The 26,171-nt window shown below is 47.2% G+C and overlaps 1 protein-coding gene across 1 annotated transcript; it reads right to left on the bottom strand.

Moving 5' to 3' along the window:
- Nucleotides 1-1,248: 1,248 nt before the first annotated feature.
- AARS1 (alanyl-tRNA synthetase 1) lies at nucleotides 1,249-17,014 on the bottom strand. The gene is made up of 21 exons (XM_077453420.1): nucleotides 16,858-17,014; nucleotides 16,308-16,457; nucleotides 10,552-10,740; nucleotides 10,335-10,480; nucleotides 10,047-10,238; nucleotides 7,991-8,135; nucleotides 7,221-7,366; nucleotides 6,997-7,105; nucleotides 6,577-6,727; nucleotides 5,881-6,005; nucleotides 5,471-5,615; nucleotides 4,869-5,047; nucleotides 4,376-4,489; nucleotides 4,082-4,288; nucleotides 3,606-3,790; nucleotides 3,338-3,446; nucleotides 3,150-3,263; nucleotides 2,765-2,884; nucleotides 2,487-2,573; nucleotides 2,294-2,407; nucleotides 1,249-1,864 (listed from the first exon to the last, which is right to left on the bottom strand). The coding sequence occupies exons 2-21, from the start codon at nucleotides 16,449-16,451 to the stop codon at nucleotides 1,679-1,681; spliced, it is 2,907 nt and encodes a 968-aa protein (XP_077309546.1). The 5' UTR covers nucleotides 16,452-16,457; nucleotides 16,858-17,014; the 3' UTR covers nucleotides 1,249-1,678.
- Nucleotides 17,015-26,171: the final 9,157 nt, after the last annotated feature.

The following is a 26,171-nucleotide window of genomic DNA, read 5'->3' as shown; positions in this document are numbered from 1 at the left end:
TCCCCCCCTGCTGACAGGAGGAGTGACACTGCCATCCTATAGTGGCAGAGCCTAATGCAAGGTTATCATGGGGGAGTCAGTATAGGGACAGAATAAATGTCAGTATAAGGTCAGCACAGGGACATAACAAGGACAGTCCCAGGACAGTACAAGGTCAGTGTGGGAACAATATGATGTTAGTAAGAGGATAGTACAATGTCACTATAGAACTGAAGAAGTGCAAGTACAATATTGGGAAAGTAGCAAGTCAGGAAAGTGAGAGAATGATGGCAGTATGGCTGTACAAGGTCTGTCAGAATGAGGACAACAAAACAGAAAGGTTGCAGACCATGTGCATCAATAAAAAAAATCACACCGATGTTCCATCCTTTGCACAAAAAATAAATAGACCCATATTTCAAAAAAGTGCATTTCTTATTTTCTCATTTAGAGCTCTGCCTGCTGCAGACTCTTTAGGCCCCATTCACATCTGAGCGTTCAGTGTTTTTGTAGCTTCAAGCTACAGGAGGGGGGGGGGGGGGGAATCTATTATTCTCAATGGAGATGGTTCACAGCTCCACTCCAAGTGGCCTGAAGCCGAACGGCCAAACCATTTTTTGTCCCTCGAATCGGGCAGATTTGGGCGTTTTTTTTACATTGGTGACCTTTTGTCCTGCACAAAGATAGCGGCGAAATGCCGCACAATCGCAGTAAAAAAAAAAAAAAAAAACACGATTTTCTGCCTGAAAATGCTATGCTCAGGTGTGGATGGGGCCCAACTCCAGCTCAGGATGGAAGTAACTATGGACTACAAGAGTTATTTTCCTTCCCTAGTGCCTGTACACATTTGTGCACCTTCCAACCCTCATATTGTTCAGCCATCTAGCAGAATATGAGCCATTAGCTCACCGACTTCATTAATTGATCCGATACAGCCAATTAAAAAATTGCAGGGGTTTCATAAATTTGGTGCAAGACTTCCAATTAAATCCACACTGCCAGAATTGTATTGCAAATGCCTTATGGACTCTCCACCAATATAACACTCATATACCATAACAATCATATACCATAACAGTTCTTGCATCATGAAACTGGCGTATATCTGACTGGGTGAGGCATAGGACATCCAACTGGAAATTAAATGGTCAATATTCCTAGATTGTCACCCTAAATGGATTTTAATGGTAATATCTCTAAGCTATGCCAAACACTTTGTTTTTTTGTTTTTTTAGTACAGCTCCATACAAACAGCACACAAGTCAAATCTTAACTCTGCAGCTTTTTATTTTCCTCGGCTGTAAAACAATTCTGTAACAATGAACGACGCACTACATGCTATGAGTAGTGAACATTATGGGACTTGATCCCCCGTAGCTAAAACGGGCAGACACAGGTTACACAGAAGGGTGGACAAGCCCAATGCTTAACCCTTCCATGACTAGAAATCCATTTTGAACCACATAGGGAGAGTTAGCAGCTAGGTCCCAGGTGCTCCAGTGAAACGTACATAGTTGTGTTAGTCTGGACAAATTAGAGAGGAGGGGACAGGCGGCGAGGGATGAAGATGGGACTAGATGAAAACATTCACGGGATGGCCAGCGACATAACACTATGCCGATTCCCCAGCTTCTCCCGGACGGAATGACAAGAAGCCTGCCTGTTGTCGCTGGCAGAATGGGGTTAAGTCACACATCACTCAGTTCTTCATGGATTCCAGCTTTAGTTTGGCAAAGTCTTCGGCCAGTCTGAGCACCTCAGACAGACAAGAGGTATTCCTCCCCGTGGCCTGGGCAGATGTGTCTTTTCCACCTCCCTTCCCGCCTATTAGTTCGGACACTTGTGCCACCCATTCGTTGGCCTTCAGACCTTTATCAGCGGTTTCCTGCAGATCAGACAATCACATTAAAGACTCAAAAGCATGAAGTACAATGAATAAAATGATTAGTCTCATGTTCAATTACTGGCAAGTAAAAGTAAGGGTCAGTCTGCCCTAAAATATTTCAGTTCTAGGTGGAGGCTGGAAGAGTAACTTGCTGGTAATACTTCTGGCTGGGGGGGGGGTATGTAACAGCACTGGGACAATCAGAGCAATCTGAAAGATAACTCAAAGCCCATATGAGCTGTAACTGGCAATGTATACTTTGCACCCCCAGCAGTTGTACTAAGCAGTACAGAAAGAAATGCAAGTATAAATCTCTGCAAGTCTGCATTAGAGTGGACCTATTGCTTTTCCTTTCACTTTAAGCCAATGAAAAAAAAAAAAATGTTAAAGATGGAGCCCTGGAAAGGGTCACACCAGGTGGACACTTACCTGAGGAACCTGGCAGAGGCAGGTGATTTTTCCAGCATCACTATCCACGCTGAATATTATGGCGGCAGTCTTGGGAGACTGAGACTTCAACAGTTTCAGAGATTCATTTAGTGCCTGAGAGGAGAGAACACAATCAGTGCTCCGATATACCCTAGTAAGTCCATCAATAAACAAAAAGGAGTAGAATACTGACCTTGGCGGATGCTCCGCTCTCCATCTCCAGGATGAGAAGCGGTTGGTTGGGGTTCTGCTCTATCAGCTGTTTTGTCTTCTCCAAAACCTGAAGGGCAAATAAAGATATTTAAGGAACATTGAGGAAGCAAGCCGTTTCCTTACTAGGTTGTGCATGAACTGTATGCCAGACGTATTACTTGGGTTTCTTGTACTGCCAGACATGGTCGTAGAAATACTGCTGCTATTTCATGCCTTACACAAAAAACACCCAAAACCTAGTTTGCATATTTTCCTCACCCGTTTCTGGATATCGGCTTTGCCAGCACGGTCAAGGTCATCCATAGTTTTCTTCAAGGCTTTCAGATGTTCCCGGAGCTCATCCTTCTGCCACTGAGAGATGACGGCAGTGGCCAGAGTCTGAGAAAGGACAGAGGGTGATGAGGACAGACAGCAAAAGTCCCAACAGAGGGTGAAGGATAACAGAAGCAGAGTGTGAAGAAGAGAGTAAGGACAGAGGGCCAGGAGAAGAGAGAGGTGAGAGTTCCAGAAGAAGATGAGCACAGAGGGGGTTAAGGTTCCAGCAGATTGAGGCTGGGAGGTGATAGGATAGAATGGCTGAGGGTACCGATATTTGGGGGGGGGGGGGGGGGGGGTGTAAATGCAGGTCATGAGACTATTATACCTCACTGAGATCTGCTATTTCCTTCTGTACATCCTTGTTGGGCGACGTCTGTTGCTTCACCTTGGCCTCCAGCTGGTTAAGTTCAGCCTTCAGGGCCTCTTGTCTGCGCACAGCCTGTGATGAATAATAACAGTCAGTGTGATCTTATGTTGTATTGTTTACTGCCATGGCGATCTGTGCTAACTCACCTTCTGTGCCTCAGCCCCAGTAACTGCCACTATCCTGCGGATTCCTTTAGCAATGGCTTCTTCAGTGACAATGACAAATGTTCCAGCATGGCCAGAGTTTTGGAGATGCCTGGAAAAATAACACTGGTGGTTGGGATACAATTTTGCATAACTTTTTTTGCATAACTAAAAGAACCAAACTTCCAGCCACTGATGGTGCATATGTTGGAGAGGAATATTGGAAATGTCCCATCCCGAGTTAGGGCAGCTTGACCCATAAGCCACTTACGTTCCTCCACAGAACTCCACTGATGTGACCGAACCAGCTGGACTTGAGGGGTCAGCCAGGAGGTCCTCCACAGGAATTCCCACAGACACCACACGGACAGGATCAGGATAGGTCTCATCAAACACAGCACGCAGACCTTGAATGGCTTTAGCAGCTGCCAGTGGGCAATCCAATGCATAGACTGTCTGCAGAAAATAATGTAACAGTTATTGATCAGTGACGGATAGGGAGACAAGGTGGCTCAGGCACCCCAAAAAACCCTATTGAGCAGTTACTCCATTTTGCCTGTCTAGGTCATGGCCTGTGGGTTCAAAGTTACTAAAATTTTTCCATACAACAGACAAAAGATACAATAAAGTCAACATAAGATAAACCAAGTTCTGTCAACGTAGGTATTATCAGTAGAGGGAGTAAAGCACTGCAAAGACCAAGGTCTTCTTTACATGGGCCGCAAGGGGAGGTATTGCCACACTCACTTTGTTCTCTTGGATCAGTTTGTCTGCAATCTCTTCAGCTTGACGGATTTCCTGAGTGGTCATGGCCCCTTTAGCTGTAAAATCGAATCTCAGCCTGTCGGGGGCAACTAGAGATCCCCTCTGGTCAGCCTCTCCGAGTACAGAGCGTAAGGCGAAGTTCAGAATGTGGGTGGCTGTATGGTTGCTCATGATCGGGCGTCTTCTTGGCTGAGGAATAGAGGAAACGGGTGACGTGACTGATCGGTACAGGATTCACCCTATAGCAACAAGGTTCAGGGAGAAGCCAGCACTCACCTCATCAACGTAGAGATGTACACGATCCCCAACTTTTAAGGTTCCATACACAGTCCCTATATGGAGAATATAACCACCTCGTACTTGTGTATTCCTGACCGTGAACTCTGTTTTCTGCAGAAGAATGTAAAAAAAATTAATAAATAAATAAATAAATAAAAAAAAAAAAAAAAAAAAAAAAAATAGAGCGAGTATATATTTTATTTAAAAAAGCCAATCCAACACAATGGGCCTCATTTATCAAAGTGTCGAACATTAGATCAGACAGCATTGGCCCGCACATAAATTTAGACTTCGCTTTTCCAGCCGCAACATTTTGATGTGTAGATTCTGACTGTTGACAATGGGGATGTACATATCCCAGTCTGGCCTCAACTACTCACATAGGAGAGCAAAGTAAGAGACACAAATCGCAGCCATCAAAAGCTCAGTGGTGTTACATCAGCCCAGTCCATTAAAGAAATTTCAGGCAGAACACTAATACAGGACTCACATCATCACTGGTATCATCTTCTCGGACCATATATCCCTCATCAAAAGTCTGTCCGCCTTGTTCAGCATAGAAGCAAGTCTTGTCCAGGACGATGCCACACTCCTGCCCTGTGCTGACCTCATCCACAAAGGTCTTCTCTCTGCGGATCGCCTTCACTGTGCCCAGCACACTTTCAAACTCTGAGAGGACATAATATCATCAGATTATATGCACCTCCACACACAAAAGATTCTACACTATGCTTTATCTGCCAAGTTTTCTGCAGAGTTTGCTAGGGGCCCCATGAGAGCAGTGCAAGATAGACCTCCTGCCGACACTGACCACCGATGTGAGAAGTGGGATCAATTCTACACTGACCACTAAACATGTGGATCTTGCAGGGGGTGCCACCACCATTGTAAGGGGTCACTTCCACACTTGACCCATTACCAACTTACTGATCACGCTTATGTACTATACCAGAAGCTGTAGATCTAAGAATTTTAGCAAAGGTTCCCCAAGACCTGAAAATTTTGAAGGCTCCTAGAGTTGAAAAGGTTGAGAATAGACATGGAACCCTCCCACCAAGAAGATGCCACTAGAGCACCAGACACGCATCTTACCGTAGACACCCTCAGAATTAGATTTGTAGTTGTATTTTGGGGAATCGTCCGTGGGCGCCAGGCCCTGGGAACGCAGCTCCTCAATGGCATAAATATCAAGCATCAGAAAGTCCTCATCTCCAGCCCCCTTCCCCTGAGATTTCAGCTGAAACAGGACAAGAAAAGAGGTCGAAGAATACAAATTAGAGAAAAAGGCAACATACATGAATGGCCAATAAAATGCAACAGTGAGGTCAGGTCAATACTGCAGCGTCAAGTCCCAGAGATAGGGAGGTGCTACAATAAGACCCACATATGGGAGGGGGAGTTTGATTAACTTATCACAGCATTACAGGGGAGGGGAAAAAAAAAAAAAAAAAAAAACTGTTTATGGAACATGCATAACAAACATAGTATAGTATATGGTCTACCTGAGCAGCTTTCCGCTCATCTTCAAAGCCCTCCATATCCACCTTCAGACCACGCTCTTCTGCTATTAGACCTGTCAGATCCACTGGAAAACCATACGTGTCATACAGCAGCCATGCTGTGTCACCTAGTGAGTGGACAGAAAAAAAAAAAAAAAAAAAAAAAGAAGTGTAATAATTTTAGCAATTCCTACAGCACTGACACACCAGTGCTGTACAGAGAACACTGAACAATTTGCAGCAAACTCTGCACCACAGGAGCTTACACTCTGTCTCCCTACAGTCACACACTATCATTATTATAAATTTATATAGCTCTGACAAACAGTGTTCTCTGTACAGCACATCACAGAGTAGACTGCACTCTAACGCCCCTCCAGTGTTTGTCTTTGGATGGCTAGTGGCAGGAAAGCACAGCCTCTGCAGGATACAAATGAACACAGAGAAAGCCCGGAGACAGTACAACCTCAAAATAGTATTGCTGTCTGGAATTGAATGCTATACTCCAGGGGCACCACTAATATTAAATGTAGAATGGACAAGTGGAGAAACAATAGGCCAACATATGGCTGCCAGTGCATGCTGGTACTTGTAGTTTTTGGATATCTACCATTCTGCAAGCTGCTAAATTTCTAAAGTGTAATCCCTTGTGATTCCCTCACCCCATCTTCAATGAAGGAGGTAGAAGGGTCCCCTTACCTGGGATGATCTTATTCTCTGCCAAACTCTGGATCTTCCTGTCCAGGATACGGCGGCCTCTGGTGAGGGTTTTCAGGAACTGCGTCTCCTCCTCATTGACGATATCCTTCACCATATCAGGGTCTTTCCTGAGCTCAGGGAAAGCGTTTCCCTATAAAAGAACAGAGTGTGAAAGCAGAGCATACACAGCACTACTGGAGAATGGTACCAGACAGAAAATGAGCGATATAATTTAGGTCTGAATACAATATGACCAACACGTTTCCATACAAGATCATTGTAACAAGAACCAAAATACAAGAATAACTTTTTACCGGTCAGCCTGTATTCATGAAATTCTGGTTTCCGTTTCCTCTCCTTATCCTGACATTCCAGACAGTCATCTGATAATTTATAGAAACTGTGCATGGCGTCACTTACCAGCGATTCGACGACCACATCAACCAGAGTAGCAAAGAATCCTTTAGAAGCGTTAAGTTTTTCATGAGCGTAGCGGACAGCTCGGCGGAGGATACGACGCAGGACATAACTACAGAGAAAAAAAAATAAAAAATGAAAATGTAATAAGCTCCGATAATGATAAACTAAAAAGTTACCTTGTTAAGTAGGTCTACAGACTGATATCCTATAACCAGGACTCTTACCCGCGCCCAGTGTTGTCAGGTCGTCCACCATCAGCCAGTGCCACAGTGATTGTTCTGGCATGGTCAGCAAGCACTCTATATGCCATGTCAATGCCATCTTCATCCTCAGCACCCACCTTTCCAGAGTAAGGACGGGCTCCAGTGCCCTGCGATGACAAGATATTGATTACATCATGCAAGTGATGCAAACAAGGGGTTAGGTAGGGTCAGTCCGATGGGGCTTTAGGGCAGATTTTGCTAAAAAATGTCTGGAATGTTACTAGTGCCAGGCTACCATCACTGAAAGCCATTATGATACAGAAATGAAGTGTTGCCTGGATAATGGTGCAGTGTGGCATGTTCTGGCATCTGGCAGAAGGACTCATAATTTTTACATCAATATCTCCCATACACTTTTAGCCCACGTTCACACAGAGGGCGGGGTTTGAAATCATGCAAAGTTCAGCTGAACTATAAGGATTTCAAACCAGCATTTCAGTCAGACTACAGGGCAAATTTGACAGACATCAGTGTGGGTTCATGCACAGACGTTTATTAAAATAAAAATATATATATTTTTTTATATATATCCCTAAGTCACCAATAGTACAGAAAATACTTTTGGGAATCCACCCAAAAAGATTCAGACGGTGCCATTACTGGCAATAGGCACTGATTTAGCATGATATTTGACGTGTAAAATTGCATGTCAAATTTGCCCGGTGTGAACGTAGGCTTATGGTGGGACACATGCAAATTAATCTTCAGACATGCCTGTGCAAGACACATACCTTCTGGATGGCCTCGAAGTATGGAACGAAGAGGTCAGTGTCATAGTTTGACATTTTGTTCTGCAGTACAGATACCAGTCTCTCCAGACCCATGCCGGTATCAATGCTCTTCTTGGGCAGGGGTTTCAGGCTTCCATCACTCTCCCTGCAAAAGTCGGATGGTGAATAGGTGGCACCTGGTGTGTGACTACCGCAATGTATATTTTAGGGCAGTGCAATCATATAGAAATTGTATACAGTGAGGAAGAGTATAAGCAAGACACTTGATACATCAAAAAGCCGGAAAGTCCCAAACACTGGCAACTTTATTGTTCTGGACAGACAAGCAACGATTACCCCAACCGCTAATAAGTTTATGTGTCCTCTACAATTTAGCCCAAGTTTGTGGATGGAATGTGTTTAAGAGGAAGATGCATCAGGCAGGGACTCGTTGCATGATGTTAGCGTTTGAACTTTCCTGGCTTTCTCATTCCAAGATTGATGCTAACAGAGGCGCCCCCTAATGTAAGTCACATCAACCACCCAGGTCTCCCAAGAGGAAACTGACCTAGCTTTTTTGGAGAAGTGCACTCTGCATTTTTTTAAAGTACTGGATAGATTGGGACACACTAACAATGCCAATAAGTTAAATTAAAGCATGATCATTTGTCAAAAGAGGTTTTGGTTCTACTCCTTCACAATTTTAAGTTGTGACTTTAATAATAGGGTTCTTTCCCTGCTCTTGAGCTTATTAAACAAAGGAGGTGACCGTGCCAAGACTCAGCTATGATGAAGTGCCAAGATTCAGGAGCAATCCATCACATTAAAAGTGTCAGTCCACTCAAAACCAAAATCTGTGTTTAGTGGATGGTGGAGAGTGTTACAGTGACTGATGCTTATTAAAGAGTCTGTAAAAAGAGTGAATACTCTGCAGTCCCAGGATTGTTGCATAATCCCTCCTCCATGGCCGACTTGTACACAAGCTATCCCTCTCCTTCAGTCTATCATGAATGGGGTTGCCAGACTCATCCACTTCACCAACTGCTCAGGGTCCACCACACCACTCTGCCAATCACTCCACAGGCTTCTGAACCCCCACTGAATAAAACAAAGTACTAACCCCAACATAGGTCATCCACAACTAAGCCCCAAGCTACATCGCCAGCTTCATCTCAAAATATCACACAAACGATCCATTTCACTCACACCTCCCAATTACTCCTGCTCTCTAGCTCCCTCATTACCACCTCCCAAGTTTGTTTCCAGGACTTCTCCAGAGCCCCTCCTATCCTCTGGAACTCCCTACCCCTATAAAGGCGATCAATGAAAACAAATCCCTTCTCTGCACCTAACAACTGAGCTTTTACTTTCTCCCATCCCTAACAGTTCTATTTTGCATCACCTGCCCCTTGCTTTTAGATTGTAAGCTCTCATGAACAGGGCCTCCTAACACTATTGCCTAGAACTCTTCAGCAGCCAAAACACTTCCAAAAGTGTCTCATGCCTGGTCCCCCTTAAGAGACGTGGTTACATAAACCAGCCATATACCATGCCCTGTAGTGATATAGGCTTTGGCAAGATCACCCAAGAGGGACCAGAAACCCTACAAAACTGTAAGGGTGAAGGAGGCTAAAGAATTTTCAGTCTGGGCAATGATTGGCAGCAGAATGGCTATTAATTGCCTATTATGAGGGGTTCCCATCACCCTTTTGCAGAGTTCCCAGGTCTGTGTACCTGCTGTGCCCAATATGAGTGGTTCTCACCATCTCTACGCTGAGTTTCCAGGTCTGTACACCTGTTGCTCCGATTGTAAGGGGTGCCCACCATCCGTGTGTGGAGTTTCTGGGTCTGAACTCCTGCTGTGCCCACCATCCCTGTACTGGGGTCCTGGGTCTGCACACCAGCTGTGCTCATTAGCATTCCAAGTCCTCACTATCCCTGCACTGATTTCGCCCCTTTCCTGCAGCTCATGTCTCCTTGGTGAATTCTTAGGAAGGACAAGACCTGCCAGTATGTCCTAGAGGTGGGAGAGCTCCCCAAGTCGAATCTGAGGTCTTTTAAGTCTCCTGTGTTTTACCTGTTAAATTGGATGAACACAAGATTCCAGATTTCCAGCACATTGGGGTCGTCCATGTTCACCAAGTGGGCTGCATCACGGCCACCGATGCGGTCAAAGTGCATCTCACTACAAGGTCCACAGGGGCCGGTATCCCCCATTTCCCAGAAGTTGTCCTTCATGCTGCCTGGCAATATTCTCCCCTCGGGTAGGCTGGACGAAGACATCATACATTAACAGAGCCCTGGAAATGTTGGTCAGTAATTATCATGCACAACACAACATATATGTATGAATGAGATATCTTACCCCAGGTTCAGCCAGATCTGTTTACACTCCAGATCAGGTTGAAGGCCGGCAGCCTCATTGCCCCCAAAATAAGTGACGTACAGACGATCAATGTCAATGCCGAACTCTTTAGTGAGAAGGTCCAGTGCCATTTTACATGCCAGCTCCTGCAGGAGGCAGTAAAGTGTTACTACAAGACAGACCATGTCTTACCCGCACATGTCGCAGACAGCCTCACCTTGAAATAGTCACCGAAGGACCAAGAGCCCAACATCTCGAAGAAAGTGTGATGGTAGACATCCTTCCCCACATCGTCCAGGTCATTGTGCTTCCCTCCAGCTCGGATACACTTCTGCGTGTTGGCTGCTCGGTTCAGTTTGGCCATGGGGTGAGACGGGTCGATTGTGTTCAGGAAGATCGGCTTGAACTGCAGAAGAGAGGATGTTACAAGACAGACAGGAGAGGGACACAGCTGTCTAAGACATGCAAGATCCTCATGTGTTAGGGGTAGACGTTATGCGTCAAACTGAATTGTCTCTTTTCTCCTAAAGCAAAATCAAACAACTGATTGGCTTTTATGTCATGATCACAAGAAAACTCCACTTTTACCTCCAGGTCTCAATTACATAGCAATAATATAGTGTATGCCCATGTGGAAATGCACAGGTGTCCCATTCATGTTAACTGACATGCAGCAGCTGTACGGACACAGTCAGTGCTCCCAATCTGACAGCAGCATGGGTCCAAATGCAGGGAGTGTGGGTTCCGGGCCATGCATCTACGTGGCTGTCAAACTGGGAGCTGTGGCTGTGTCCGTGCCCAATTGACAAAGGGGGATGCACAATCACCTGTGCATCCACAAGTGTGCAAATACAGCCTTGCACAGACATATGCTATAGTACACCCATGTGAACGAGGCCTAAACCGCCAACATCTGTCAAAACAAATCTGGCGGTGACACTGCTACCTCCAAAACGATGATCACATCACCCATGCTGCAGCACCTCAGAATGCCAATGTGAGGGTCCCAATTTATGAACCTGGGAGGGAGCTTTATTGTGCTTTAACCCCTTCACGACGACCTAATATGCAGCCCCACTGGACTGGGCTTTTTTCCCCATGGGGTTGCATATTTGGAGAATCCCCTACCTGTGATGTCCCGCTGATAGCTGGGAAAAGAGGCGGAGAGGAGCGGGAGGTGAGCTCAGCACCGAACGGCACTGTGCCAAAGGTGTTTGGCACAATTATATTACAGAACACACCGTACATTATATACACTACTGTAATGGAGAGGATTATAGGACTTTACAAGCATTTTAAACTATGGCTCATTTTCAGGGTAGGGCTAATATTGCAGCCCTCCTGAAAAATAACAGTAGATCTTATTTTCAGGGCAAATCTTATTTTTGGGGGAAGCACAGCATGTTATGGTTTTACTAACACATGCCAAAGTTGTGCTTAGGTATTAAGATTTGTTTTACCCTTAGGCATGAAGGGGTTAAAGAAAAAACACACATAGGAGTCAAGATACTCATTGCCTTCCTACAGATATTCAAATCTGACACAAGTCCCAAAATGCATTTCTCAAGCAACTGTGTGCACAGGGTAGGGGACCAACTGGGAAATGACTTGTACCATAATAGGAAAGGGGAACTCAAGTCACCAGTTTACACATCACTTCTCTATGGTTAAACATAAAAATTCAAGGTGATGAGATTGAAACAGAAAAATCTAAAAAGCATGAAAAAAGTAAATACAAAATAAAAAATGTTTTTGAACAGAACAAGACCCCCTCAGATGTAAAGTATAACGTGTGTTGAACTGGCCACTTGTAGTTTCAATCGGAAGCCCACATGACAGGGTGACACCACAAGACCAGAGCTGGAAGACAAGGACAGAGCATTGTCGTTCAGGCATTGCCTAAACAAAGACCTTCATGGCAGGATCACCAGAGATTTTAGAAAAAGTGGTTGTAAAGGTTCGTGTTTTTATCTTAATGCATTAAGGTGAAAAAACACCTGTCAGTGACCAGCCCCCCCGTTTTACTTTCCTGAACCTCAAACTCATCCCCAGGCTCTCTCTCTTTCTTTGCCCATGGTTCTTGGCTCTTGATTGGCTAGAATGATAGCAGCCATTGGCTCCCGTCAATCAAATCCAATGACATGGGGGGGCCGGGCCAAGTCCTGCATTTGGCCTCTATGGACGCCCAAAACGCGCCCACAAGGTAACCCCCCCCCCCCCCAGCAGAGCACTTGTAGGGGGTTATCTGATGCGGGGGAGGAGCTGAGAGAGCCACGAGGGACCCCAGAACACCAGGTTCAGGGGCCACTCTGTGCAAAACGAGCTGCACAGTGGGAGGCAAGTATGGATGTTATAAAAAAAAAAAAAACTACTTTTAGTGTCACTTTAAAACAGGCAGCAAGGAGACAACATGTCATCCCCAGCTGCCCATCAACTGCCCTCTGGAACGTGATCCAATTCAGTGCGACAGCTAAAAAGGGAGCTGTGAAATGCACTGAAATGCTTTACTTTAGGTTTTATTTGTAGTGTCACTTCATTCAGATGTCCACAGAGCGTTGCACTGCAGAGTGCAATATGCAGTGCCATCCTGTGTGATTTGGAAAATAACAGCATGACATTGCACTGCAGCTCACATCAGTGTTGCAGTGTGACTGGGGCACATAGAAAACATTTTATTCTATGTGCCCTAGCAGCGATCTGCATTCTCTTCTGCAGAAATAAGACAGGTCACAACAGGTCATAATCTTATGTCAACGCTTGAGATTTTAGTGAATAAAATCTACCATAGCAATCAGAGAATAGATGATGGCTCAGGTGTGATCTGACGGTCCTCCATGATGGATTCTTTTTTTTCCCCCTTAAATACAATAGTTCAAGTGCACATAACAGGGGAATGAGGGAGAGGAAGGAAGGACCCCAAATCCAGGAGGGGGGCTGGAGCAGTGACCAGTAAAGGATTCCTCACCCCGAGATCTGATCACCACAGTTGTCAGTGAAATCAGATTCTGAGGAGTTATTTTTGGTTGTTGCATTCCTCTGGACACTGCCTCCATCCCTCATTTGCAATCCCTTACACACTACCCCCCCCCCCCCCCCGCTCTCAAATCAGCAAATAACCTACAGGGAATGGAGGGGGGGGGGTGAGGTCATGTGCAGTAAACTATAGCAACTATTATTATACTGCAGCCAGATCGGTGGGGAAGGTCTGGGGATCTGCAGATGCAGCGAAGGTTTGAAGCTGCTCAGAATCAGCACATGGACGGAGTGCTGGAAAATGCTGAGTAAGGAGGGGAGGAATGCTGTGTCATGGAGGCTGCAGATATGACATAGTGCGGGCAGGGCTTTTAAAACAACCACAGCCAAACATAAATCAGCATTTGAGGAAGATAAGCAAGAAATACAACATACACAGCTGGTTATCCTACAGCCCTGCTGGACACACACCATTCAAAAAAAAAATGTGTATAATATATATATATATATATATATATATATATATATATATATATATATATATATATATATATATATATATATATATATATATATATATATATATATATCTCATACACACAAAATGACTCAAGCCTCATGGCACTCTGAGATAGAAATACAGTAACTAAAATGTGTAAAATATATTCTCTATCACTCATAACAAAAAACTGAGCTGTATGCAGATACCACAAATGTGTGAGTTATTTGTTGTACCCGAACATGCATTTTTTTTTTTTTTATTATCAGTAAAGATACTGTTAGGCTCCATTCACACTTGAGCCCACTGGAATTGTGGGCAGAAGCTCGCGATTCTGCCCGTGATTCCAGAATTGCGGCAAATCACAGGACACGTTTGCGATGCCATTATTTCTTAATGGTGCCCCAAACACTGCAATTTTGCAGACATTGTTAAGCGACAACACCAAAAACGTGACAAAAAAAAAAAAAAACACACACACACACACACACCACAAGCCTGGCTCAGTGCCAAAATTTGGTACATGAGCTTCTTTGTAGCGGAGGGAGGCTCATTCAAATGAATGGTGCCACTCCAAAAATGCACCACAAAACACACAAACACAAAAAGATGAAAAAAAAAAAAACAAAGCTCAGGGCAGCAGGTTTTGCTGCAGTATGCTTAGGTGTGAATGGAGCCTGAGGCCCGATTCAGACCATCCACCACAATAAAATACAACTTTTTACCGTGCAGGCTGCTGTGAGCTCCGGCGGGGGGATTGGTTCAATGCGAGTTTTTACTTTTCTTCTTCTTTATTTGAAGTGTCTCAGACACATTCCGTACACATCTCCGCACAGCAGAATAGTGAGTTGCAGTGATGTGGTGCCATTCAACTCACTGCAGCACGTATTCCACTGCACATCACACCAGCGTCTAAATGGGGCACAAAGAAAACAATTGTTTCCTATGTAACCTAGCGGAGATTGTGGTTTATCCAGTGGTGAAAAATGCTGGTCACAGCACAGTGTGAACAGCCTCTTACTAACGGCAGGCATGGCATTCTAAGGCCGCAGTCTCACCACAAGACAAGGCAAAATCCATCGTATCCTACATAGCTGGTTCCCACACTGAACTGAGGTGTGGGAACCAGCTAGGTACTGCATGCTGAGGGGTGGGGGGGGGTAATATTGCAACATAATCCACTGTCTCACCATACTCAGGGCAAAATAGTTTTATGAACTGTCACAGTGTTGTTGTCAAAATGTTTGCTCATCATTGCCGCCCCACTGAAAAATGATTCGCTACATTTGACAGGTGGTGAGGACGTGGTATGTCCCCCCCATTATTCACTGCCTGTTTTAACCCCAAAAATGCCGACCCACAGTGCTGAAAACTTGTGTATTTCAGGAAGTTGCAGCACAGCCCCTATTCATTGGCATAGGTTACGCTTGGTGGTGGTGGTGTCACCTGCCAATGCCATCTCATCTTTGCTGCGGCTGGGAACAAAAGCTTCATGGCTGTGCCATGTGTACAGCCCCGAGCAGCAGCAGCATCTCCTTGTCCAGGTGGGCAGTAAAACGGCAGCTTGACTACCCGCTTGTATTGCTCCCCAGATGCCCGTGTGAAGCAGTCCGATCATTGACCTGAATTAAGCCCTGATGTAACTAGTCCATCTTTAAAAATTGTTGGCAGACTTCTCCCATAGATACAATGTCTCTTTCTCTTGGCAATGGAGGATCAGTACAGGGGTGGGCTTTAACAGTAACGACCACTGTGATTGGCTATCACAGTGATTATCATTCAGGCTTTATATTGAACCAACAGTCTGCGCAGCACTTATATATAAAAAGGGAGACAATACAGTTACAAAACAATAATAAAATAGGGTTAAGAAGGCATGGGTGGGGCATGTGATCAGAAGCTGATTTTACCAGTTATGAATGGTTACTCTGAGACCAAGAGAGGTCAGTGACAGCCCAATCACTGCGCTGGGGGCGCACAATCAAGTGTACATCCGGCACCAACACATCTGCTGAGTCTTGGAAAAAAGCTGAATTCCATAAGACTGAATTTCTTGGTGACATCGTCATTGACGGACATTTCTCCCGATGATCCGGGGCGACACAACTCGGTTAAGAAAGTCTGCACTAAGCTAACAGTGTTGTCAGCGTAAGCGGTACAGCCCCAGTCCCACAATGCAATGCTCAGGGCATCCAATCAGCAGCCCCAGACACTCCCACCCGAGAGCATGCTCATTACTATGCAAACACCGACCATAGGAAAGTCAATATACAGGAGGATGTGGGTGGAGCTGGAACATTAAGACCCCGCTCATGTCTGATTGTAGTGGGGACCGGCGTCTCTTCAAATGGGCGTTTTGTACGTTTCCCCTCATTGCGCATAGAGCAGCCTGTTCAACCAATGAGGGTCCGGTGTGGATCCCGACCCCCCTGCAACGTGCACAGCACTAGAGAATACCTCTGGCCGGCCACCCACCCAATGTTATGTGCTGCAGATGGTACCTGGTTCATGCCGGCGTTGGCGAAGAGCAGGGTGGGGTCATCCAGGGGGACGACGGCCGAGGAGTGCACATAGGTGTGCGCATTCTGCTTGAAGAAGTCAATGAACTTCTCCCGGATGGCGGCGGCGCTCAGTGGTGTCGTCATGGTGACCTGAGATGGAGAACAGTATATGTGAGGACTTACCTCCAGTTATCCCCCCACCACACCACACAGATCACACCATCCCCCCCCCATACCCCCTCAAAAATCACACCATCCCCCACATACATCTCCTCCCCCAACAAACCTACCCATACCCCTCCCCCCCAGACCCCCAACAAAACACCCCCCCCCCCCCCCACATACCCCTCTCCCGACAAAACACCCCCCCCCCCGCACATAACCCTCTCCCCGAACAGAACCTCCCCCAGCACACAACATAACACTGACTTGGGGGGGGTGAGGTAATGACTCCCTCCCTCAGGAGTAAGTTCTTTCTACTGCAAGGTGACAGCGGCCATTCATCTCCTCCCTCTGTTTGCCCCCCTGTCTGTGTATTGCCCCCTCTCACCTGCCCCGGTGCGGGTTCTTTCCCTTACACGTTGTCTGCTCACTGAGCGGCCCTGACACCTCAGACCCCGCCCCTCTCGCCGATTGGATGCCGTGCGCCGGCTCCCGCTTCTAATTGCCTGAACCGGCTGTCACTCCCCGGGAACGAGGCTGCGGCTGATGCAACTAAAAGCAAGGCGGGTCAGATGATCGGGGGGCGGGGAAAGGGACGGGGCGAGCAAGCAGACACTGGCAGGAGTGTGAGAGAGGCTGGAAACTGCTGCTATGGCTCCGCCCCCTTCCCCACCAGAAGAACTACAACTCCCAACATGACCTTCTTCCCTCTCCACAGAGGAACTACAACTCCCAACATGACCTTCTTCCCTCTCCACAGAGGAACTACAACTCCCAACATGACCTCCTCCCCTCTCCATAGAAGAACTACAACTCCCAACATGACCTCCTCCCCTCTCCACAGAGGAACTACAACTCCCAACATGACCTCCTCCCCTCTCCACAGAGGAACGACAACTCCCAACATGACCTCCTCCCCTCTCCATAGAAGAACTACAACTCCCAACATGACCTCCTCCCCTCTCCACAGAGGAACTACAACTCCCAACATGACCTCCTCCCCTCTCCACAGAGGAACGACAACTCCCAACATGACCTCCTCCCCTCTCCACAGAGAAACTACAACTCCCAACATGACCTCCTCCCCTCTCCACAGAGAAACTACAACTCCCAACATGACCTCCTCCCCTCTCCACAGAGAAACTACAACTCCCAACATGACCTCCTCCCCTCTCCACAGAGAAACTACAACTCCCAACATGACCTCCTCCCCTCTCCACAGAGAAACTACAACTCCCAACATGACCTCCTCCTAGGGTTGCCACCTGTCCAGGATTCACCCGGACAGTTCGGGTTTGGCATCATGCGTCCAGGTTTCAGCCTGCCTGAAACCCGGACACATTATTCAGACTGGACTATGGCTTCCCAGAAGGGTTGCTAGCTGCAGTTGTCTAAGCTGAGAGTGTCTGTTACACTCTCTTTCACACCACCCAAAGCCAATATTAACAATCCCCCCAAATACACGTACAGATGGGAGAGGAGCGAGGGCTTGATCTGCACCTCTTCCTCCCGCCCCTACCCCTCTGTCCACACTCCAGTCCCCAGGGATGTGCCTCGGAAAAGGAAAGTGGGGGCTGGAAATTTGAAGTCCAGCAGCCTCATAGACATCTGGATGAAAGGTGCTGACTGCCAAGGGGTAAATGAACTCCCCATCCATCCCTGTTTGTGACTGAAGTCTCCCACCTTCTCTCTCCTGCCTCTGAGTGAGTACACTAAGGTAAAACAGGGTTCCCAGAGCACTTCTTACATCAGAGTTCTCCTTTACACCAAAGCCACAGTATTCCCCCTTACATCAGAGTCCTCTCCGTACATCAGAGTTCTCAGTGTTCCCCCTTAGATCAGGGTTCCCAGAGCATCCCTCATGTCAGAGTCCCCAGAGTTCTCCCTTACATCAGAGTCTGCAGAATCCCCCCTTACAGGGAAAGTGAACTCTGCGAGTTCAAATGTAAAAGGAGAACTCTGTGGACTCTGATGTAAATCGGGACTCTTGTTATTAACTTCATATGATTAGAAATGCTATTTAATAGCAAAATATATGTATAGTTTATATAAAAAATAATAATAATAATTCTGTGTGCCGCTAAAGTGTTCGGGTTTGACTTGAAGAAAAGGTGGCAACCCTACCTCCTCCCCTCTCCACAGAGGAACGACAACTCCCAACATGACCTCCTCCCCTCTCCACAGAGAAACTACAACTCCCAACATGACCTCCTCCCCTCTCCACAGAGAAACTACAACTCCCAACATGACCTCCTCCCCTCTCCACAGAGGAACGACAACTCCCAACATGACCTCCTCCCCTCTCCACAGAGAAACTACAACTCCCAACATGACCTCCTCCCCTCTCCACAGAGAAACTACAACTCCCAACATGACCTCCTCCCCTCTCCACAGAGGAACGACAACTCCCAACATGACCTCCTCCCCTCTCCACAGAGAAACTACAACTCCCAACATGACCTCCTCCCCTCTCCACAGAGGAACGACAACTCCCAACATGACCTCCTCCCCTCTCCATAGAAGAACTACAACTCCCAACATGACCTCCTCCCCTCTCCACAGAGGAACTACAACTCCCAACATGACCTCCTCCCCTCTCCACAGAGGAACTACAACTCCCAACATGACCTCCTTCCCTCTCCACAGAGGAACTACAACTCCCAACATGACCTCCTCCCCTCTCCATAGAAGAACTACAACTCCCAACATGACCTCCTCCCCTCTCCACAGAGAAACTACAACTCCCAACATGACCTCCTCCCCTCTCCACAGAGGAACTACAACTCCCAACATGACCTCCTCTCCCTCCATAGAAGAACTACAACTCCCAATGTGACCTCCTCCCCTCCCCACAGAGAAACTACAACTCCCAACATGACCTCCTCCCCTCTCCATAGAGGAACTACAACTCCCAACATGACCTCCTCCCCTCTCCATAGAAGAACTACAACTCCCAACATGACCTCCTTCCCTCTCCACAGAGAAACTACAACTCCCAACATGACCTCCTCCCCTCTCCACAGAGGAACTACAACTCCCAACATGACCTCCTCCCCTCTCCACAGGGGAAATACAACTCCCAACATGACCTCCTCCCCTCTCCATAGAGGAACTACAACTCCCAACATGACCTCCCCTCTCCACAGAGGAACTACAACTCCCAACATGACCTCCTCCCCTCTCCACAGAGGAACTACAACTCCCAACATGACCTCCTCCCCCTCCATAGAAGAACTACAACTCCCAACATGACCTCCTCCCCTCTCCACAGAGAAACTACAACTCCCAACATGACCTCCTCTCCTCTCCACAGAGAAACTACAACTCCCAACATGACCTCCTCCCCTCTCCACAGAGGAACTACAACTCCCAAGATGACCTCCTCCCCTCTCCACAGAAGAACTACAACTCCCAACATGACCTCCTCCCCTCTCCACAGAGAAACTACAACTCCCAACATGACCTCCTTCCCTCTCCATAGAGGAAAAACAACTCCCAACATGACCTCCTCTCTCCATATAAGAACTACAACTCCCAACATGACCTCCTCCCCTCTCCATAGAGGAAAAACAACTCCCAACATGACCTCCTCTCTCCATAGAGGAACTACAACTCCCAACATGACCTCCTCCCCTCTCCATAGAAGAACTACAACTCCCAACATGACCTCCTCCCCTCTCCATAGAGGAACTACAACTCCCAACATGACGTCCTCCCCTCTCCACAGAGGAACTACAACTCCCAACATGACCTCCTCCCCTCTCCACAGAGGAACTACAACTCCCAACATGACCTCCTCCCCTCTCCACAGAGGAACTACAACTCCCAACATGACCTCCTTTCCTCTCCACAGAGGAACTACAACTCCCAACATGACCTCCTCCCCTCTCCATAGAAAAATGACAACTCCCAACATGACCTCCTCCCCTCTCCATAGAAAAATGACAACTCCCAACATGACCTCCTCCCCTCTCCATAGAGGAACGACAACTCCCAACATGACCTCCTCCCCTCTCCACAGAGAAACTACAACTCCCAACATGACCTCCTCCCCTCTCCACAGAGGAACTACAACTCCCAACATGACCTCCTCCCTTCTCCACAGAGGAACTACAACTCCCAACATGACCTCCTCCCCCTCCATAGAAGAACTACAACTCCCAATATGACCTCCTCCCCTCTCCACAGAGAAACTACAACTCCCAACATGACCTCCTCCCCTCTCCATAGAAGAACTACAACTCCCAACATGACCTCCTCCCCTCTCCACAGAGAAACTACAACTCCCAACATGACCTCCTCCCCTCTCCATAGAAGAACTACAACTCCCAACATGACCTCCTCCCCTCTCCACAGAGGAACTACAACTCCCAACATGACCTCCTCCCCTCTCCATAGAAGAACTACAACTCCCAACATGACCTCCTCCCCTCTCCATAGAAGAACTACAACTCCCAACATGACCTCCTCCCCTCTCCATAGAGGAAATACAACTCCCAACATGACCTCCTCTCTCCATAGAGGAACTACAACTCCCAACATGACCTCCTCCCCTCTCCATAGAGGAACTACAACTCCCAACATGACCTCCTCCCCTCTCCATAGAAGAACTACAACTCCCAACATGACGTCCTCCCCTCTCCATAGAGGAACTACAACTCCCAACATGACCTCCTCTCCTCTCCACAGAGAAACTACAACTCCCAACATGACCTCCTCCCCTCTCCACAGAGGAACTACAACTCCCAAGATGACCTCCTCCCCTCTCCACAGAGAAACTACAACTCCCAATATGACCTCCTCCCCTCTCCACAGAGGAACTACAACTCCCAACATGACCTCCTCCCCTCTCCATAGAAGAACTACAACTCCCAACATGACCTCCTCCCCTCTCCACAGAGAAACTACAACTCCCAACATGACCTCCTCCCCTCTCCACAGAGGAACTACAACTCCCAACATGACCTCCTCCCCTCTCCATAGAAGAACTACAACTCCCAACAAGACCTCCTCCCCTCTCCACAGAGGAACTACAACTCCCAACATGACCTCCTCCCCTCTCCATAGAAGAACTACAACTCCCAACATGACCTCCTCCCCTCTCTATAGAAGAACTACAACTCCCAACATGACCTCCTCCCCTCTCCATAGAAGAACTACAACTCCCAACATGACCTCCTCCCCTCTCCATAGAGGAAATACAACTCCCAACATGACCTCCTTCCCTCTCCACAGAGGAACTACAACTCCCAACATGACCTCCTCCCCTCTCCATAGAAAAATGACAACTCCCAACATGACCTCCTCCCCTCTCCATAGAGGAACGACAACTCCCAACATGACCTCCTCCCCTCTCCACAGAGAAACTACAACTCCCAACATGACCTCCTCCCCTCTCCACAGAGGAACTACAACTCCCAACATGACCTCCTCCCCTCTCCACAGAGGAACTACAACTCCCAACATGACCTCCTCCCCTCCATAGAAGAACTACAACTCCCAATATGACCTCCTCCCCTCTCCACAGAGAAACTACAACTCCCAACATGACCTCCTCCCCTCTCCATAGAAGAACTACAACTCCCAACATGACCTCCTCCCCTCTCCACAGAGAAACTACAACTCCCAACATGACCTCCTCCCCTCTCCATAGAAGAACTACAACTCCCAACATGACCTCCTCCCCTCTCCACAGAGGAACTACAACTCCCAACATGACCTCCTCCCCTCTCCATAGAAGAACTACAACTCCCAACATTTCCTCCTCCCCTCTCCATAGAAGAACTACAACTCACAACATGACCTCCTCCCCTCTCCATAGAGGAAATACAACTCCCAACATGACCTCCTCTCTCCATAGAGGAACTACAACTCCCAACATGACCTCCTCCCCTCTCCATAGAAGAACTACAACTCCCAACATGACGTCCTCCCCTCTCCATAGAGGAACTACAACTCCCAACATGACGTCCTCCCCTCTCCACAGAGGAACTACAACTCCCAACATGACCTCCTCCCCTCTCCACAGAGGAACTACAACTCCCAACATGACCTCCTCCCCTCTCCACAGAGGAACTACAACTCCCAACATGACCTCCTTCCCTCTCCACAGAGGAACTACAACTCCCAACATGACCTCCTCCCCTCTCCATAGAAGAACTACAACTCCCAACATGACCTCCTCCCCTCTCCACAGAGAAACTACAACTCCCAACATGACCTCCTCCCCTCTCCACAGAGGAACTACAACTCCCAACATGACCTCCTCTCCCTCCATAGAAGAACTACAACTCCCAATGTGACCTCCTCCCCTCCCCACAGAGAAACTACAACTCCCAACATGACCTCCTCCCCTCTCCATAGAGGAACTACAACTCCCAACATGACCTCCTCCCCTCTCCACAGAGAAACTACAACTCCCAACATGACCTCCTCCCCTCTCCACAGAGGAACTACAACTCCCAACATGACCTCCTCCCCTCTCCACAGGGGAAATACAACTCCCAACATGACCTCCTCCCCTCTCCATAGAGGAACTACAACTCCCAACATGACCTCCCCTCTCCACAGAGGAACTACAACTCCCAACATGACCTCCTCCCCTCTCCACAGAGAAACTACAACTCCCAACATGACCTCCTCCCCCTCCATAGAAGAACTACAACTCCCAACATGACCTCCTCCCCTCTCCACAGAGAAACTACAACTCCCAACATGACCTCCTCCCCTCTCTATAGAAGAACTACAACTCCCAACATGACCTCCTCCCCTCTCCATAGAAGAACTACAACTCCCAACATGACCTCCTCCCCTCTCCATAGAGGAAATACAACTCCCAACATGACCTCCTCTCTCCATAGAGGAACTACAACTCCCAACATGACCTCCTCCCCTCTCCACAGAGGAACTACAACTCCCAACATGACGTCTTCCCCTCTCCACAGAGGAACTACAACTCCCAACATGACCTCCTCCCTTCTCCACAGAGGAACTACAACTCCCAACATGACCTCCTCCCCTCTCCACAGAGGAACTACAACTCCCAACATGACCTCCTTCCCTCTCCATAGAAGAACTACAACTCCCAACATGACCTCCTCCCCTCTCCATAGAAAAATGACAACTCCCAACATGACCTCCTCCCCTCTCCATAGAGGAACGACAACTCCCAACATGACCTCCTCCCCTCTCCATAGAGGAACTACAACTCCCAACATGACGTCCTCCCCTCTCCACAGAGGAACTACAACTCCCAACATGACCTCCTCCCCTCTCCACAGAGAAACTACAACTCCCAACATGACCTTCTCCCATCTCCATAGAAGAACTACAACTCCCAACATGACCTCCTCCCCTCTCCACAGAGAAACTACAACTCCCAACATGACCTCCTCCCCTCTCCACAGAAGAACTACAACTCCCAACATGACCTCCTCCCCTCTCCATAGAAGAACTACAACTCCCAACATGACCTCCTCCCCTCTCCACAGAGGAACTACAACTCCCAACATGACGTCCTCCCCTCTCCACAGAGGAACTACAACTCCCAACATGACCTCCTCCCTTCTCCACAGAGGAACTACAACTCCCAACATGACCTCCTCCCCTCTCCACAGAGGAACTATAACTCCCAACATGACCTCCTTCCCTCTCCACAGAGGAATTACAACTCCCAACATGACCTCCTCCCCTCTCCACAGAGGAACTACAACTCCCAACATGACCTCCTTCCCTCTCCACAGAGGAACTACAACTCCCAACATGACCTCCTCCCCTCTCCATAGAGGAACGACAACTCCCAACATGACCTCCTCCCCTCTCCACAGAGAAACTACAACTCCCAACATGACCACCTCCCCTCTCCACAGAGGAACTACAACTCCCAACATGACCTCCTCCCCTCTCCACAGAGGAACTACAACTCCCAACATGACCTCCTCTCCCTCCATAGAAGAACTACAACTCCCAATATGACCTCCTCCCCTCTCCACAGAGAAACTACAACTCCCAACATGACCTCCTCCCCTCTCCATAGAGGAACTACAACTCCCAACATGACGTCCTCCCCTCTCCATAGAGGAACTACAACTCCCAACATGACCTCCTCCCCTCTCCATAGAAGAACTACAACTCCCAACATGACCTCCTTCCCTCTCCACAGAGAAACTACAACTCCCAACATGACCTCCTCCCCTCTCCACAGAGGAACTACAACTCCCAACATGACCTCCTCCCCTCTCCACAGGGGAAATACAACTCCCAACATGACCTCCTCCCCTCTCCACAGAGGAACTACAACTCCCAACATGACCTCCTCCCCCTCCATAGAAGAACTACAACTCCCAATATGACCTGCTCCCCTCTCCACAGAGAAACTACAACTCCCAACATGACCTTCTCCCATCTCCATAGAAGAACTACAACTCCCAACAAGACCTCCTCCCCTCTCCACAGAGAAACTACAACTCCCAACATGACCTCCTCCCCTCTCCACAGAGAAACTACAACTCCCAACATGACCTCCTCCCCTCTCCACAGAGGAACTACAACTCCCAAGATGACCTCCTCCCCTCTCCATAGAGGAACTACAACTCCCAACATGACCTCCTCCCCTCTCCTTAGAAGAACTACAACTCCCAACATGACCTCCTCCCCTCTCCATAGAAGAACTACAACTCCCAACATGACCTCTTCCCCTCTACAGGGGCCCACAATTCTCAATTATTTTCATAAAGCATTTTCACCCAGTAATGTGTAATATGTATCTGGTGATGTTCTGAAGTCTTTATCTGTTGAGCTGTTATGCTCAGGTGTACTGTATGTGATATGGGGGGGGGGGGGGGGGTATAATTATCTATTATAAAGAATTTTACAGAGCTAAACCTTTAATCCATACTCCAAAAATAAAAATATATATATATATCCAGAGCACCACACCTTGTCACCTACCCTCTATATAAGTTGTGATACCCTTCAGATATATATCATAAGCTGTAATGCTCTGCAGGTATATACATAATGAGCATCATACCTTATATATGCATGCAGATCATCACACTTCACCAAATAATTCTGATGAGGAGAAATGCTCTGCGTGTTTATATAAAGTGTGCTTCTCTGTATATATATATATATATATATATATATATATATATATATATATATATATAATAGGATGTAATGTTCGGTGGATATATATATATATATATATATATATATATATGTATATATATCCACCGAACATTACATCCTATTTATATATATATATATAAATAAGGTTTAATTCCCTGCAGCTTTATATACGTTGTGATGCTCTGCCTATACTGTATGTACTGTGTATACTGTGTCTGTGTATATATACAGTATCTCACAAAAGTGAGTACACCCCTCACATTTTTGTAAATATTTTATTATATCTTTTCATGTGACAACACTGAAGAAATTATACTTTGCTACAATGTAAAGTAGTGAGTGTACAGCTTGTATAACAGTGTACATTTGCTGTCCCCTCAAAATAACAACACACAGCCATTAATGTCCAAACTGCTGGCAACAAAAGTGAGTACACCCCTAAATGAAAATGTCCAAATTGGGCCCAATTAGCCATTTTCCCTCCCCGGTGTCATTTGACTCATTAGTGTTCCAAGGGCTCAAGTGTGAATGGGGAGCAGGTGTGTTAAATTTGGTGTTATCGCTCTCAGA

This window comes from Lithobates pipiens, unplaced genomic scaffold (assembly GCF_037356315.1).
Source record: "Lithobates pipiens isolate NorthernLeopardFrog02 unplaced genomic scaffold, aLitPip1_a1.2 Scaffold_10, whole genome shotgun sequence".
Lineage (NCBI taxonomy): Eukaryota > Metazoa > Chordata > Amphibia > Anura > Ranidae > Lithobates > Lithobates pipiens.
This window is presented reverse-complemented; position numbering and strand designations above follow the sequence as displayed.

Coding starts and splice junctions, on each gene's coding strand:
- AARS1 (XM_077453420.1), bottom strand. CDS start 16,451: ATGACGACACCACTGAGCGCCGCCGCCATCCGGGAGAAGTTCATTGAC. Junction 10,239..10,334: donor CAGATCTGGCTGAACCTGGG/GTAAGATATCTC, acceptor GTCTTCGTCCAG/CCTACCCGAGGGGAGAATAT. Junction 1,865..2,293: donor GCCTCTGCCAGGTTCCTCAG/GTAAGTGTCCAC, acceptor TCTGATCTGCAG/GAAACCGCTGATAAAGGTCT.